Genomic DNA, 17,411 nt, shown 5'->3' with positions numbered 1-17,411 from the left:
TTTCTACTCTCTTCCTTTTTCCAGCAGGTTCCTGAGAGCTGGCCCAGATGGCGCTTGCTTCTTGTTATTCTTTCCTTACCCTCTTTTGCCTGCAGGTCCATGCAGTGGCCTGTGGTATTCTGGGAAATGCCTGGTGCCCTACTGCTACTGGGAGGCTCCTCTGGCACATCATCGGCTTCCCCTTCCCGACAGTACTGACAGTATTCCTGCCCTTTGCCCAGCTGGCTGCAAGGACTATATACATAGCCCTGATCCCTGTTCTGCAGCCCATTCCTTCCACCGGACTCTTCCCTCCCACCCTCAGTCTTTGTCCCCTGATATCCTGAATGCTCTGGCCCCAGAGTTTCCTTCTTGGCCCATTCCCCTCCCATTTTCCTTCACCTGCTTCTGTGTCTGTGCTTCATCCACTGTCTGAAATGCGCACCCCAAACAGGTACCTTATGACCTTACCCAGTATTTGCCTAATGTTTGCCACGACCATTATATTTAGCCTTGTATTCAAGGCTTTCTGGCTCCAGAGTTTCCTCTCCCCTTCACTAAAATCAGAATCACTGAAGGCAGTGACTATACAGGGTTTTCCCTTTTTTTCTTTTTTTTTTATACTGGGGATTGAACCTGAGCTGCATCCAAAGCCCTTTTTATTTTGAGACAGGGTTTTGCTAAGTTGCTAAGGCTAGTCTCAAACTTGCAATTCTCCTGCATCAGCCTCTGGAGTCCCTGGGATTACAGATATGTACCGCTTGCCTGGGTTTCTCTTTTTAAATTCTCTGCAGCTCTTAGTATGGTGGTTTGTACACGTACAAGATGCTCAATAGCTATATAAACTTGAATTAAGGCTATGGTTCAACATATCAATTAAATAAAGAAGCCCCCTAGAACATTTTCCTAAGATCAAAGTTCTCACTGTGGATAATCACATTGTGAAAAAGCCAGCTGCATTGAGGGCCCCCGAGCACCTCCCCTCAGACTCACCCAAACGTCCGTACTGCCTTCAACACTAGTCCAAGCTGCTTGGTTTTTGTTCTGATAGGACTTTGGTCATGTTCATAACCTCAGGTTGTTGAAAAGGTCAAAGTATGGCCTCGTCTTGGATTAATTTTCATTTTTGGCAGAGAAAAATCACATGCTCAACCACATATCTAATTGAAATTTTTGGTGACGAGTTCGAAAGAAAACACTTCAATTAGATGAACACACAGTATCTTTATTTATTTTTATGTGGTGCTGAGGATTGAACTCAGTGCCTCATGCATGCAGGGCAAGTGCTTTACCACTGAGCTACAGCCTCAGCCCCTCAATTTTTAATTATAAAAACAACCTAACAACAATAAAGATTTTAGAAAAAAGAGAAAATTTTAAATTGCTCATAGTTTTTAACAACATAACGCAAGGGCAATAATTTTATAGCTTCCATTTCCTTTAATATCCATGTTTTTACAGTTGTAATTGAGTATAACGACAATTGTGTATTATGCCCATACCTAACATGTTATTAGATTTGATCTCTATCTTGCCAAGAAGGCTGACTAATGTGCCCATGAGGGACAACTTATCTGTGCCCTTGTTACTCGGATCCTCTGATGGCTCGTACTGATTGACTCTAATGGACTGTTATAAATAATCTTGAGTGAACATCTTTATTCATATAATTTTCATAGTTTCTGGATTGGGTGGGGTGCAAGTGTCTCAGAAATGAGATTACCGGGTTATAGTTTTGGTCATGTCCTTTTTACTTGTTTGATTTTTAGAGGCTATGGTTGAAAGAATGTGCACTCCTTCTTTATTTGATGAGGTTGTTTCTGTGCCTAAATCTGTCTGATCAGGGGCAAGTATTCTGGGTATCTGGTGTGCCCAGCCTTCTCCTGTCCTGGGATAGACACAAAAATGACTATGGCAAGGCTCCTTCCTTCTTCAGACTGGAAGAGCAGGCTTAGGCTGACACAGAATATTGCGGCTAACGTTGAGATGTCGATGGTAATTTCTAGAACAGTCTAGAGAATGTTAAGCTCTGTGATGGTTGGAATTCTGAAAAAGTGTTCATTGAGAAAGTAAATCTGAATAAAATGAGATGATGCTTCAAAGCAAATTTTAAGTACAGAGAATACTTCCAGTTAATTTCCTTTACCTAGCTAACTTTTCCTGGAGATAAAATAATGCTCTTCTGTTTCCAAATAGTAATTGTCACTACAGTTGTGATGACACCAAAGATATATAATTGATGTGCTGTTTTTTTTTTCTATCTCATTTTAATTCTAAAATTTAAGTCAGTAAGGAGCCCGTTGGAATAGAAATCCTTTCAGAAACATTGCTTCTTCATCCCTTAATATTAAAAGTATGAATATTTTATTAGTTTTGACTGAATTGCAGTTTATTTTTGCCCAAGACTAAACACAGGTTTTGTAATGGTGCGTGCCTCACGCTGTGCCAGCGGGTGATGTGTGTGTCATTTCAGACTTAGTTTGAAGTGCGGTCTTGGTTTTCCCTGACCAAACAGGGTGTTCCTGAGGCAGATTTGGAATTTGGAACGGCTTCTTGCTCCTGGCAGTCTCACCTGAGTGTCGGCCAAAGTATACTGGCCGGCTGTTGTCCCTTTTGAAATGACAGGATTCTGGTGTCACGGCTATAATTTCTTCCATGCATTAAGATGAGGCTTCTGCTCCAGAGGCCCTCAGAGATTTGTGGGGGCTCAGACAGGGGAACAGAGGAGTTATGATTTGGCACAGCAACCTCTGTAACAGCGGGGATCCCAGCTGCTCTCAGTGGGCCATGGCGGAAGCTGCTCTGTCTTGCCTTGGCCTTGATGGACGAGGGCTATTGTGCCTGGTGGAGTCCAGGTTGGGTGGAGGGTGAAGGAAGACGTGCTTGTCAGAGGAAACAGGATGCCTAGGACAGTGCTGGGTGAGAGCCTGGGAGCCCAGGAAGGGGTGGCCCCCAGCCTTAAGAGGAGCCCCCGGCACATCAGTGGTGTCCAGCAGTGTTTGTTCTCTGTTTTTAAGTCTCTTGCTCATAGGTGTCCAGCTGTAATGACCACAGTGCAGCATTATGGGTATTTTTATGCAGGGGTTACCAAAGCTTAGCTTATACAAATGGGAGGAACCGGAATGCTCACTGGGGGCTTGTGAGGCCATCTCAATTCATGTGATTGTCTCTGTGGAGAGTCGAGTCCAGCAAGCCTGCTGCCAGCAAACTCTAAACTGATGCTTAAGTGGCTGAAGGTCTCATCTTTTGAAAATGAAAGCCAGTGGGCTACAATTATTGCCAAAACACCCCAGGACACTCAGACATGCAAAAGACTGAGATGGCCTATTGTCCTGGGCATTTTCATCAAATTTATTGTATTGAAGACTTTAAAGTTATTAGGTTTACACATCTAGCCTAGAATTTGCCTTCCAGCCTTATTTGAACAATGTGGGAGTTTGCTTGAATTGTACGATATGACCCTGACTGCGCTAGCCCCTGCAGTACTAGAAACCAGGGAGAGTCTTCTGACTGCCTCCACTTTAGGTCTGATGGAGTTTTGTTCAGGTGTCAGACATCTCTGAACGTTGTGTAGTGTATTTCTCACTAGAGCAGGAAGTCTTTTTTTTTTTTTTTTTTTTTTTTTTTTTTTTTTAGTCAGCAGTTCCCATTGAGCAGCCCCTTGGGAACTTGTAATAATGTGAATCTTTTGTTTCACGATAAACATTTTGAAGCAGATAAGGTTTTCCTTCATTTTATTTTTCCACTGGAATCCATGCTATGTGAGAATCAGGGGGGAATTGAGACTTCTGGGAGAAGACGCAATGCACATCCAAATGAAGAAGAGTCACCAGATGTGTGCTGATCTTAAAGTTGGTTTGATCTTTGAGATTACTAAACCAGGAAGTTTCTTTCAAGTCCCTGGAGACAGACATGGCTAGGGGGGGCTGTATCTCACCAGGCACAAGACACTGGGGTCTGGGTTGTTGTCCCAGGAAGAAAGGGAAGGCCAAGCTGAAAGGCCCCCCAGACCAGCATCTGGCAGAGCATCATTAATAGCTTGGCTACAATGGGCAAAGGATAAAAAGGAATTAAAGACCATCCGTTCTCAAATGCTTGGCTCCAATAAGTCGCTGGTGCAAATATAGATAGGAAAGTCTGTTTCTATTCTCTTCTTTTTCTCCTTCTTGAGTCCAACTTCTGAAAGCATTGACAAAGACGAGAGAGAAAAGCCCAGCAAGAGTGATTTCACTGCTGCCGGATGAGTCACTGGGTGTGGCTGTCCACTTGCACAGTATGAGCTAAGCAAAGAGCCCGGGAGCAGATGAAGTAAAACCATGCCCTTGTTATCTGCTTTGTGCTTATTTTTTCTTAAGGCTTAAAGAAAAGACAGATATGCCATTACTTACACTCTTACCTGTATTAGGATATAATTTCTCCTTCTCTCCTAAGGGGATGGGACAGGGGTGGGGAGTGGAAGGCCAATCCATTTACCCATCTTGCCCTCTAATGACACCAGCAGATGTCAACAAAGCAGAATACATAGATATGAAGTCAAAGAAATCCAGTCCTGCTTCAGGCATTGGCATATATACATGTAGATATGTATGTAATTTTTATTATATGTAATATACGTATGTCACAGAAATGGGACATTTTCTGTTTTTACTTTACATATTTTTTAAAAGCCTCTTTGTTATTAAATGTGTGCTGAGCTCCACAGAGTTTTGTTTCTTTCCATGGCCAGTCTGAGGCAAACTATCCAGCAAGCAGAGACTGAATCTGGATGAGCAGAAGGTTTGAATGGCAGCTTGTGATCAGAGATTCTTTCCTGGGTGTCCTCATCTGTAAAGTGGGGGAATAAGGGCAATTATCTCACAGTGTCTTTGGGAAGAATAAATTAGAGCCAGGGCCTGGAATGTGGCCCGGTCTGGGTGCACGCTAACTTTGCGTGTGGAGTGTGGTTTGGCCTTCGAGCCCAGTGTCCAGTCCTGGAGCTGATCCTTCCCTAACCTGCAGTTCTCCACAGTAGAGCTGGGTCTCGCTGAAATATTTGATTCCAGATCCTCACTTTTGCGGGTGCTGTTGTCAATTATATTGACATTTTATTAAGACTGTCTAGCTGTTTTCTGATTCTTTTGGAGACGCAGAGAGCATTTGCCATTGAAAAAATTTCTCTCTCAGGTTTTTATTTTTTTGTTTGTGTGCCCTATGCGTTAGGGACATGTAATCAGAGAAAGTGTGCATTAAAGTTCTTTCTGGTAGGGCCTGTGGGCAAAGATTGAATCTATTTACTAATGAGCCATGTTTTTATAAGAGTAAATGTAGAAGTTATGTTTTACAACAGTAAAGTCATGAATGGGCACAGGCATGCGTGCGCTCGCGCGCGCACACACACACACACACACACACACACATACACACATACACACATCCCGGAATCTGTCCCCACATCATCCCATGTCATTCAAGTACTTTGTTTTCAAGGCCACCGGAGCTGGAGATTGCTCCGTGAGTTACCCCTTTTGTGTCTGTCTCTTTGCAGGAACACATTGCGAATTGTACAAGGATCCCTGCGCCAATGTCAGCTGTCTGAACGGAGGTACCTGTGACACCGAAGGTCTGAATGGCACCTGTGTCTGTGCACCAGGCTTCACAGGCAAGTGATCCATGCACTGGGTCTTCAAATTTACTACCAAGTCCCTGATATTGCCAAGGCTAAGATAGCTCCAAATCCTCCTCGCATAAATGATTGCAGATAGGCATACAATTGCGAAATGTGGAGGTAGTACTTGCGTGAAGATCTATTTTAAAACAATCAACTGTGTGTCATTAAATGAGGCTCTACTGAAACGAGGATTTGGTGCTTAGATTTGCTGACACTGTCATTGCAATGCATTTTCAGAGCTATAGCTTTGAAACATGAGAAATGAGCCGTTACATGAACACCTGAGAGTGTGCGTGTGAATGCAGGTCAGGAAAGAAGGAGAGTGTCTTCCTTTGAAACTGCATTCAGCTACTACATTTCTTTTTATTGAATGACAGAAAAGTAACAGAATTTTGAAAAGTGAAGAAAGTTGGTGGTGGGGGAAGTTAGGGAGACTGTCCAGGTTGTGGGTCTGTTGCTGGCATGGGTATAGACGCTGCTGGAGAGGGTCAGGAGGAGTGGGCTGGGAGAGTGGGTGGGGGCCGGGGGCTGGTTCCCGGCAGCCTTAATGGCCACTGAACCATGTCAGGAAGTCACTCTCAGTTGTGGTATGCAGCCTAGTCTTGGGATCTTTCTTCAAAGCCACCACTTCCATGAGCTTCGAGGAGTTTGTGAATCTCCAAAAGTGGATGTGAGCATTCTCTGGATGTGTCTGCTGAGGAGAGGTTCTTAACATTTCATCAGATTCTCAGAGGAACTCCAAAACCAGCATTCTGTTTTTCCAACAGACCCAGGAGTCCTGAAATTTAAAGAGCAGGACAGAGTCTGTGTTCTCTGGACTTTGCTTAACCAGCAGGGGCATAGGGTCACTGCAGCCTGCAGGTTGAGAGAAGCCGACCCACAGGTGCCCCTGGAAGAGTAGGCAGGGAAGTCTCTAGAAACCTGAGAGCCCCTTGCTGGCCTGTCCCCTGCTGAGCCAGTGAGGCCTCCAAACCCTGGAGCAGTTTGCAGGGCCTCCTCCTTCTCCACCCCTGGGGAGCCTCATCTGTGCCCCCTGTAGGGTGCCAACAGCCACCAGGTGGAAGAAGCACCTTCTGATCTTCTCTCTATGTGTCTGAGCAGTGCTCTGTTTTTCTTTTTCTTTTTCTGGGATTGAGAAATGGGCTTATTCCAGAAAACGATTTGCAGATGGTCTTGTTTTCCTGAATGGTTTAAAAACACACGGAGACATTTATATATCAGTCAGGGGAGGTGAAATTAATACTTGGGAAGTATTCTGGGTTTTTTTTCCAAATATTTTTATTCTACCAGTAATAAAAGGCATGGGAGAAAAAAATAGAAAATACAGGGCTATTGAAAAATCCATCACTTTAAACTGCACTACTAGGAAATTATTAACATTTTGATAATTTTGATATCTTGGGGTTGTTCCCAGAGGTCTAGGTGTAGAGCAGACAGTCAATAGTGTGTATTCATGAACTCTGGAGCATGAAAGGAATCAAACTGCCCATTACTAATTTGTAACCCATTTTTCGCTTAAAATATATCTATTCCACGTGTTTCCACATCAAGAAACATGCTTCTGTATAACATTTGTACTGGTTGGTTGTAGATCCTTGTATGAAATATCATGACTTTTTTGTCATCTACCCACAGTGTGACCTTTCCGTCTTGTAAACACATCGACAGGGATATTCTTATACATCCTGTGCACTTATTATTTTTTGGTATAATTTCCCCAAAACATAATCTCAGAATCAAGAAGAACACATACCTGATCTCCACGTTATTCTCCAGGAAAACAAAACAACAACAGTAACAAGAGAAAAACAAGAATTAACATGGTGCCGACATCCGCTCCTCTTCGAGTGGCAGAAGTATTTACTTCATCATTTGACACAGATATTCCAGAACTCTCATCTGGCTGGCAGCAGTGCCATTTTAGCATTGTCCTAATTTGTGGGTCTTTGATTCCTTGGGAGGTTGGAAACTTTTACAAGGTATTTCTTGTCATTGGTGTTTCTTCTCTTAGGAGCCCTCTATTCATGCGCTCTGTCTGCTGTTCGGCCAGACCTTTCATGCTAATCTTTATTCTTCTTGATTTGAAATAGCCCTTTGTATGAAGTATATTACCTTTTATCTGACAAGGTCATAAATATTTTTCCACTGTGTTTATCTTTTAAATGTGTATAAAGTGTCTTATTTTGTACACATGAATTTTCATTTTATACACTCTATCTTGATATTTTCTTTTGTTGTCATTTCATGAAAGATTCTATCAATCAAGACTACACATATCCTCCTATATCATTATAATCATGTGTGAGTTTATTTTGTGCCTTTACATCTTGATTCCATTTGAAATTTATTCCAGTATGTTTGGGGAGAGAAATCATAACCTTTTCTCTAGAATTTTTAGCAAACCCCCAATTGCCTACTCAGCACACACTCTGGGGCATCTCAGACACCTCAAATCATAGATTCTCTGCTTCCTTCTTTAAACATTTGCTAGCTTATTAAATGTTGTTACTACTACCTCCAAGTTGTGCTGGCCAGAAACTGGGGAATCATCCCGACACCCCCTCTTCTTCCTGTGGACGTGCATTCAGATACAAAGGACTCCACAAACTTCTCCCTTGGCTGCCTTTGCTTTCTGCACCCCCTCCGACAGCCCCCACACCCACGCACCTATCCCAGTCCATTTTTCACACTGTAGCCATGTCTCCAACTGTGTTCCATAATCGTATGGATCATTCTAGCCTTCTCCCTCTGCATGCAGAGACCGTGCATATTGATACTCTACTCTGCCCACTCCCTATTGACATTTGATTGTCCTTCAAGAACAAGTTCAACGTCCTGGCGCTGATCATTGAGACCTGGGAGATCTGGTCCCGTCTAGCCTTTCCATCCTCGTCCTGGTTCCTCTGCCTGCCAGAGCCCCGAACACACCTCATTGGTCTCTTCTCAGTAATTTCTTTCCTGTCTCCTACTCTCCAGTCGCCTCTGCTCACCTTCCACCCAGGCCTCCACTGCACCCATATGCTCTCAGCCAGCAGGCCCACGCCTGGGCATTTCTTCATGGTCCCCCCTCCTGATCGTAGGGAGCAGCAGGACTCACTGAAGTAGGTTCAGACATCACTCTGCCTGGTTTTTGAAAGCAACACATGCCGATCTATTCAGCCCTGGTACGTTTTCAGCTTGCAGAAGACCACAGAATAGTTACAGAAGTAGTTTGGGGAATTGTGCTGCTAATGTGTTTTACAGAACCAGTCCCAGGAGATATGCTGTGGAAAAAAGGTTCTGTGTCCAAATAAATTTGAGACGTGGTACGTGCCACATAGAAATTCCTAAAGGATGCTCACATTCTGAGGGCTCTAAGCAATCTCAATCGAGAGTCTTATTTACCTTTGTTTATTTTCTGAATAGATTAAATCATAAAACCCTTGTTCTTCCTTAAAAAAGAAATCTTTTGTGTCCTGATAACTACTGCTGCATGGGAGAGGTTGATAAAATATTAACTCCTTCAATATAGGGAACATGGTTGTCCCTGTTGTTGGAGGTTGCTGCCTAGGAACCAAATAATTTTTCACTGCACTCAGGGTGTAGCAGAACTTATACTTGGTCAACTATTTAGTGTTTGAGAGCTCCCAAACTGAGGTAATGGAATGAATTAGGCAAACCATTGTTATTTAATTAAATAAGACTCTCTCCTTTGGATCCAGATCCTTCAATCTCAGGCCAGCCGGCAAACCCCCGTATGTGCTATGTGGAGGACAAATTTTTTCCTTTTCTTGTTGATCTTGGGCTTCTGATTGAAAATATATCCCCTCTAATCCTCAGAACCCATGTTCCTACCATAAGGATCATCACCTGGAGGTCCTTCCTGCTTCCAGTTATTAACTTACCTGTGTCCACTCTGGTCTCCAAGGCTTTGCCATTCTGATAGGCATGTGGTCACAGCTCATTGTGGTTTTACTTTCAATTTCTGTCGTGATGAACGATGGGGGGTGTCTTTTCATGTGCTTATTTTGACGTCTGATATCCTTTTGGGTGAATGCTCTCTTGCCTTGTCCGTTTGCCAACCCCCCTCACATTACAAAGGCTGCATACCGTCAAGGTGACTTGTAACCATCACTGTCGACCTTGATCACCCCGATGAGGGAGGTTGTCAGGGTCCCCACTCTAGCGTCCCTCATTTCCTCCTTTCCATACTTTCCTCTTTGGAAGGAAGTCACGAGTGTAGCTCACCATTAACCAGGGCAGGGTCCAGGTTATGTCCCCCCTCTTTGAGAGGGCAGCAGCTGCAGAAACCGTTCAGAATTTTTCTTTGTGAGAGATCTGTTTATTCTCTTTCATTTGTTTATTTATCCAATCATTTATTTATATTAATAGGGACTCATGGGTGTTTATTTTATACTTTGGGTTAAAATCTAATACTTTTTAATTTGTTTTGTTGCTCAAAATATTCCTGCTTTGGACATTGGGAGGTCTTTCAGTCTGTTTCCTGTGTTCCTTTGATATATAGCCCCATTTTATTGGGGGGTGGATAATTGTTGCTGTCATTTATTTCTTTCAATTTTTTCTTTTTGGCACCAGGGATTGAACTCAGGGGCAGTTCAGCACTGAGCCACATCCTTTTTATTTTGAGACAAGGTCTTGCTAAGTTAGGGCCTCATTAAGTTGCTGAGGCTGGCTTTGAACAGGCGATCATCATGCCTCAGCCTCCTGAATTGTCTTTGAATATTTTTTTTGTATACTTTCTGGAATTCAAGTTGCTCCAATCTCATCCTGTGTATTTCCTGCCCCAGTCCTAGAAAATTACCCATTTCTCTCTCTCTCTCTCTCTCTCTCTCTCTCTCTCTCTCTCTCTCTCTCTCTCTCTTGTGGTGCTGGGGATTGAACCCAGGGCTTTGTGCACGTGAGGTAAGCACTTTACCAACTGAGCTACATCCCCAGGCCTAGAATTACCAATTTCTCTAAGGATCCCTGGTTCATTATTAGAGAATGACTTTAGAAATAAAGATATGAGCGCTAACATGCTCACTACTGCTGGGGTGTCATTGCTCTCAGGCCCTCTCAGCTGATAGAGCAACGAAGAATATGTGTTTACTAACCTACACACACACACGTGCACATCTGTGAATATTGCACTCTGTAGCTGTCCGTACCTACAGTAAGCCAAGCATGAGTTCATAGGGATGTCTCCAACTCTATTCCATCCTCTCATGGATCATTTATGGGTCTCCTCTGCTATTTGAATATTCCCGTTACAATGGCCACAGACCTGGCTCCCACCCTCAAATATCCATTTACTTAATTGGTCAATTCCAATAATCACAGGTAGCCGTTTCAAACTCGTTAACCTGCGTCCAGCTCATTCTCATTGAGTCTAACCAGTGCTACTCACTCTGCTACTGAGGTCAGCACCTCCCCACAGCATTTGTTATATAGTTCCATTCTTTTTCCACAGATATATCCTTTCCTGGGGTCTTCTAAGAGGAAGTTCACTTTTCTTTGCCTGGAGAAGTACATTTTCTTAAACAACTATTTGTTAAAAAGGCCACGTTTTCTTCCTTTAATTGCTTTTGAACCTTCATCAAAAACAGTTGGCCATTTTTATGGGGGTCTATTTGGTGTTCTCCATTGTTTTCATCGACTTGTATGTCTATTCCTCTGCAATGCAGCTCAGCCTTGGCTACATAAAAGCTCTTGTGGCTACATAGCTATTAAAATTGGACAGAATGTTTTCTAGGACTTTATTCCTTTTTTAGTTCCATTTTTTTTTTCCTGCGTTCTTTGGATGCTGGTCATTGTGGGTTAATTGTTGGGTGCAGCGATTCCATTGTCTTTTTTCTTTTAAATGCTGGTCTTTCTCTGTGGCAGGTAAGTTACTTGCCAGCCTGGTCGGTCTTTCAAGGCTTGTTTTTATATTCTGGGGAGGTGATTCCAAATGCATAGCCTTTACTCTTAGGACAGTTATGCCCTCGTGCTAAGAGGTGACCTTTTGTGGCTTCATTGATGCAGTGGGTGGCCGATGAACTGTGAGATTTTGGATACTTTCCAGTCCTCTGTGAGTTTGGAAACTGCTCATCTTCCATTTTGTTTGCCAGGCTCCGGGAGTTTCAACTCACGCACAGTATTCAGCAAGGGACCCAAGGGACGCAGCATATTTCTGGTGCTCTTTTTCTGAGTGGCTCTATCTTCTGTATTTGGTCTTCCCTACAAATTACCTTGGCCTCCACAAACTCCAGTCTTTGTCTCCTCAATTCAATGAGGCCGTTGTGTTCTAAATTGGCCCCAGGCAGAGGTCCAGGCTGTGTGGAGCTCAGCTGCTTCATTTCCTCCCCTGCAGCTGAAGTCCGGCTCTTAAACGTGGTTTTATTTTGCATGTATTTCATCCAGTTGTCTAGTTGTTCACCGTGGGAGGACAGGACAGGTTCTGGTTACTCCATCACGATAGCAAAAGTTCCAAATAATTTTTTAGACCCGTCTCACCTGGAATAAAATTCTCACGAAGTAGGAAGGGATCAGAGTTGAGGCATCCAGCCTAGGTGTGGCACAGGGCCGCCGAAGTGTGCAACCACTAGGATGATAGCCGTCAATACCGTCCAGTGTGGATTCTGTTAACCCAAGGATTTACAGCTGCGGTGACTGGATTTGTTTTGTTTTGCTTTGCATTTCCTCATTTATCTGGGAAGGCCTATGGGATTAATTAGGAGGCTTGTTGACTTGCCTAAGGGCTACCAAACATACCTCCTATGCATATTGCCCCTTAGAAAGTAGTCGATTGAAAAGAAATTATAATCCATTTGGAGGTCAGACCCTGGTTGCCAGTCCCAGTCAAGTGGAAATTTATTTGGTGCCAGGAGTGGTGGTGCATGCCTGTAATCCCAGGAACTCAGGAGGCTGAGGCAGGAGGATCCCAAGTTTGAGGCCATCCTCAGCAACTTAACAAGGGCCCCAGCAACTTAGTGCTTAGTGAGACCCTGTCTTAAAAAAAAAAGAAGAAGAAGAAAAGGATGGGACTGTAACTCAGTGGTAAAATGTCCCTGGGTTCCCTCCCTAGTATCTCAAAAAGAAAAAAAATCATTTGGTAACTCTCTTCACAAATGCTATTTAAGAATAATCGTGATTTAAGAGCAACTGATATTTCTCTAACTCAATTAAAAAAAAAAAAAAAAGAGTGAGTGAGCTGAAAAGTCGACTGTTTCTGGCCAGCAGAGGCCTGAGGGTGTACCGAGTTAGCTGTTAGTAAGGACCTCATACCCAGCACTAAGAATTCTCCTAGTAAAATAAGCTACAATGCAAATTAATTACAACTGGAATGTCAGGGTATGTCAGGGTCTTAAATGCATATGAAAACATAACGCTTTTAAATATGAGGAAATGTAAGTAAAGCCAGACTTGTTTCCCATAATTCACAATAAACCTCCAAGCGTTTTGTGTCAATTGATGGCAAAAAGCATGATCACCGTAGTGGAGGGCAGCGGTCTTCCGTGGGGTCTCCTGGATGGAAACCCCCTTGGTGGCCCCACTGACAGTCACCCCATCTCCCTCCCATGCTCCACATCACCTCGATTCCAGCCCAGGACATGGTGAAGGCCCCAGGCTGAGAGCTCGGGGAACAGATTCAGCTTTCGGGGCAGGAGAGCAGTCTGCTGACCAGGCCATGGGGGACAGGTGGAGGCACCCAGGACCCAGGTCACTGCCAGCACTCATGCTGCATCAGGAGCTGCCCACTAACCGGCCTGGCGTGAAGATTACATGGTTAAGTTATGACGTTTCATTCCAAGTGCATCTCTAAGAACAGTGGCAGTGAAAAGCAGCCTGACATCAGTTTGACGTTCTCTCTGGGCCCCGATTCTTGAGATCATAGTTTGTAGATATTTTCCCCCCCTTTTTTTTATCAACTCTTTCTAATCTGGTGGGTCCCAAGAACAGTCCACTTTAGGGATCTTGGACTTCTGCTTATATCAGAGGCCCTTAGTGATCCAGATCTGCCCTGAATTTGGCCTTCACCTCTGTGGAGGAGCTTTGGACCAGAGCAGGTTGGACAGACTGAGGCCACAGCTGCGCAGGTGCACTGCTTTTAGGGAATTAGACGGGTGTGATGTTGCAGTAGACCTTATGGGGCGGGGGGAATTTTGAGTTTTGTCAGCCTATCGAGGTAGGAAAAATGAGGCTCTTGCTGTGTTGGGAACCGAGCAAATCATTTCAGTATCTGCAGTGTTCAGATTTCCAGCTAAAGAAAGCCATGTTCAGTGAATGCGTTGATTAACTTGTCTTCCTAAGCAGCTGGGATATAGTCCTGATGAATTTACCGTCAAGGTCTTTGATTTCATCCTTTAGCATTTCTCAGCACATTCCTGTTTATTGTCCCCTCGACTAGTCTGCCCTGCAGGGCCATTTGTGACAGTTTAGTCTCTTTCCTTTCCCACTCAGAGCGATTGCCCTATTAATACAAAGACAAACTTTGAAATAGGTTAGCAAGAAGCAATCAATTTCATGTCCTTTCTATTGAAATCAATGACTATATTTATTGCAAGAAACAAATTCATTTAGACACTGCCAAATTATAGTCAGCCTAGTATGACCTAAACATAATAAATGTTTCATTCGACAGATTTTACTTCAAAAATGAAGTAGTCAGGTGCCAGGTACATAAAGACTATGAAATGAAACAGTTGTGAAATATTTTAGTGTGAGATTCTTCCTCTAAAATCATCTGTGAGTGTCAGAGTAGTCTTATAGATGTGAAGTAAACCAATAGCAGATAGAAAAGCAATTTAATGTTATATAAACCTGGAAGTAATTACCTGAATGTACTGAAATATTGTCTTTTAAAAAATGGACAAAAATCTTTGATTTTGCTTTTATTAATCTCTGACTATAGCAGTGGTAGGAGTTTCATTTTTCATCCCATTCTGCATTTAAGCAAACGAGGCCTTATTTTAGAAATTTCTTTTTTTTTTCATTTTCAAACTTTTATGAGAGACTGTCTCAATTTGATTAAGTATCCTTTTCAGTTCTGATGAGCTGCCTTTATATATAAGAAGCATATTCAATTCATATGAGCTCATCATGATGGCTGTAAAAATCACTCGAAGGTGGCTTTGTTCATATCACTTTTGGTAACAAGCTATTTCCTGTAAATTGATGTTTGGCTCAGAGTGACATTGGCCCCAGGTCCTGGTTTGTAACTTTATCCCTGGTTTTCTGAGGCCAGTAAGGCTACCCGGAAAGTCTGGGTCTAGTCAGGGTCAGAAAGAAAGTCAGGCACTTTTCTTTATGGGGAGGACAGATTGGAGGGTTTTGTGAGCTTCCTTTGGGCTGCCATTTCTTAGAAAAGACAATGGGCTAACCCCCAACTTCATGATTGTCTGTCCTGAGCTGGATCTGCTGCTCTCCAATCTGCATGTCCTCCAGGCAGATCTAGGGATCTGGAAGGTAGAGGAAATTTTATTAGTTGACTCAGGCTAGGCACACAGCTGTGACCAGAAGAGTCAGTGTCCAGTCTGTACACTCAAACACTTGGCTACAAAATTATCATAAACAGTGAGTTTTTGCCTTTCTGGGGTTTTGGAAAAATAAATAAGACTCAGCTGCCAAAATTCAAAATAAAATAGACTTCCTTAATAAATTCAGGAACCTAAGTTTGCTTTTCTAATCAACCTTGAAGGGCTTATTCAGACTTGGGAATCAGCTTCTATTAACTAGTTAATGGAATAAAGGAGAAATTCTTCTCATCAGTGATAATATTTTTTTTTCTTTTTTAGTTTTGCTTAAATAAAAGATCCCTTGTCTGGAATTTTTGAGAGTTTACACAAAGAGCAGGTTGGGCTCTGCTGCTGGAGGTCATGGTCAGCTGCAGGTGTCTTGGTTTTGCCTGAGAAGTCTTGGGAGCTGTGAATGCAACCAGTTCATTGCCATTTTCCTTATCTCCCCAGGTGAAGAGTGTGACATTGACATAAATGAATGTGACAGCAACCCTTGTCATCATGCTGGAACCTGCCTGGACCAGCCCAATGGTTATATCTGCCATTGCCCTCATGGCTGGGTGGGAGCAAACTGTGAAATCCGTAAGTATTTCTGCAGCAAGAGGATGCCAACTGGGACCAGAAAGTCCCTGTGTCACCAACGAGCAGCAAGGCCCTGAGGGACAAGTTACCCTGAGTTACCCGTGAATCCTAAGTCCCAGCCTCATGCTTTTGCCACTCTCCCCCCCCCCCCGGCCCCCCGGGTTATGCTGTCCTCACTCCTTCCTGAGTCCCATCCAGCCTTTCCATCAGGATGAGAATTTTCAGATGTCATCCAGAGTTCACTGCTACTCAGGCAGCCAAAAATGTGCTTGAGAGAAGCATTAGAATCATATCAAAAACTAGAGTCTCTGGGTTGAAAAATGTAAGAAGCAACACAGAATGTAAATTCACTTTGCACTTAGGTCTCCAAGAAGTGTCTTCGAGTGTATGAGGTTCCATCAGTTGCCTAGAGAAAAGTCCAGTGAGGGCCACCACAAAAGCTGAAGAGCACTTGGGGGCTGCCTCAAGCCCAGTGCAGCCTGTGGGTGACTAGCAGAAGCGTGACAATGTCAGGATCAAGGTTTGAGATGTTGAGACAACAGATGCACAGCATGGAGGCGAAAATGAGCACAGATGTAGAATTGTGTTTCCAGTTGTTTTAGATGCGTCTCAAAATTCAGCATTGACAGGGATTTTGTTCTTATCTGACCTAGGGGAGTTTGATCCTCTAAGGTGGAAGAAATCCAGCCACGCTGGTTAGAGGACGCGTCCTTCCCATTCCAGATGCTTCTCTTCACCCGAGGGCTGTTGGGTCAGCTCTCCTTCCTGGACCCTCTCACCCACTTTTGCTTCTTGACAGATAATAATAACTTATCAGCTGTGCAAATTTGGAGGGAGGCAGGACCCTTAGCCCCATCTGTCTGTGAGCTGCCTAGAGCCTCTGCTCTCTGTGCCTTAGTGTCACAGGCTCAGGCCCCTCGCCAGTGATCCAGCACCGCCCACGGCTGCAGCATGGTGTCTAACTCTGAATGTCAGGGGGAGGAGGTGTCCAGCATTAGGAAACTCTCTCATCCACAAATGTGAAACACATCCTCCGCCATCAGCGTGAGTGGTAACAAATGTAATATTTGGCCCCTCGTCTGCTTACTCTTTGTCTTTCCTCTTTGGTTCATAGCATGAGAAGGAACAGGGACTCTTCCCAGATGTTCCTACACAGAAGGTCTTAGGACCGGCTTTCCTTGTTAAACAAGGGTAAGAAATACTCCCGTGTGAAGATAGAGATTAGGTAGCATTTTCACCACTGGAATTCTTTTCTGACAACTGTAAGTTGGTGTAAGACACTGAAGTTGAGTCTAGTGGGATCTGTTGGAAAGGGTTGTCCACTTGGGCCAGGGCCCTGGTCTTCACTCTGACTGTGGCGCTCACTGTGTGACTGCATCGAGGTATACCGAGCCTCGGTTGACTTCTCTGAAACACGGGGCCAGTTTTCATTCTAAAATTTGGTACTTCTACAAAATGAAAACTGTTGTGCCTTGGGGTAGAGTTATTACCTATTTTTAATTTTTAAAATGGTATTTGTGGAGATAAATATATAAAAGTAGAATTAGAAAAGTCAGGAACATGTAGGATATCCTAAAAAAAAATCTGAAGAAAAATTTATACAGGTATAGAAAAAAAATCTTAATTTTAGATCCCTTGAGTGATGACAATATAGGTAAAAGAGGCACAAAGATAGAGTAGGAAAGAGGATCAGGTTGGCTTCAAAATCCCGCTCCATCCTATTCTGG

The 17,411-nt window shown here is 43.5% G+C and overlaps 1 protein-coding gene across 1 annotated transcript in view; it reads left to right on the top strand.

Moving 5' to 3' along the window:
• The window catches only part of DNER (delta/notch like EGF repeat containing), a 298,589-nt gene that overhangs the window by 263,464 nt on the left and 17,714 nt on the right, over positions 1 to 17,411 (top strand). Inside the window, exons 10-11 of the mRNA XM_081262396.1 lie at positions 5,504 to 5,617; positions 15,553 to 15,684. Of these exons, the coding sequence (XP_081118522.1) occupies positions 5,504 to 5,617; positions 15,553 to 15,684 (246 nt within the window). The remainder of the gene's footprint in view (positions 1 to 5,503; positions 5,618 to 15,552; positions 15,685 to 17,411) is intronic.

Source organism: Spermophilus citellus, assembly GCF_964194105.1.
Source record: "Spermophilus citellus genome assembly, chromosome: 11".
NCBI classification, from domain to species: Eukaryota; Metazoa; Chordata; class Mammalia; order Rodentia; family Sciuridae; genus Spermophilus; species Spermophilus citellus.
Note: the sequence above shows the minus strand (reverse complement) of the source record. Positions and strands in the feature narration are given on the sequence as shown.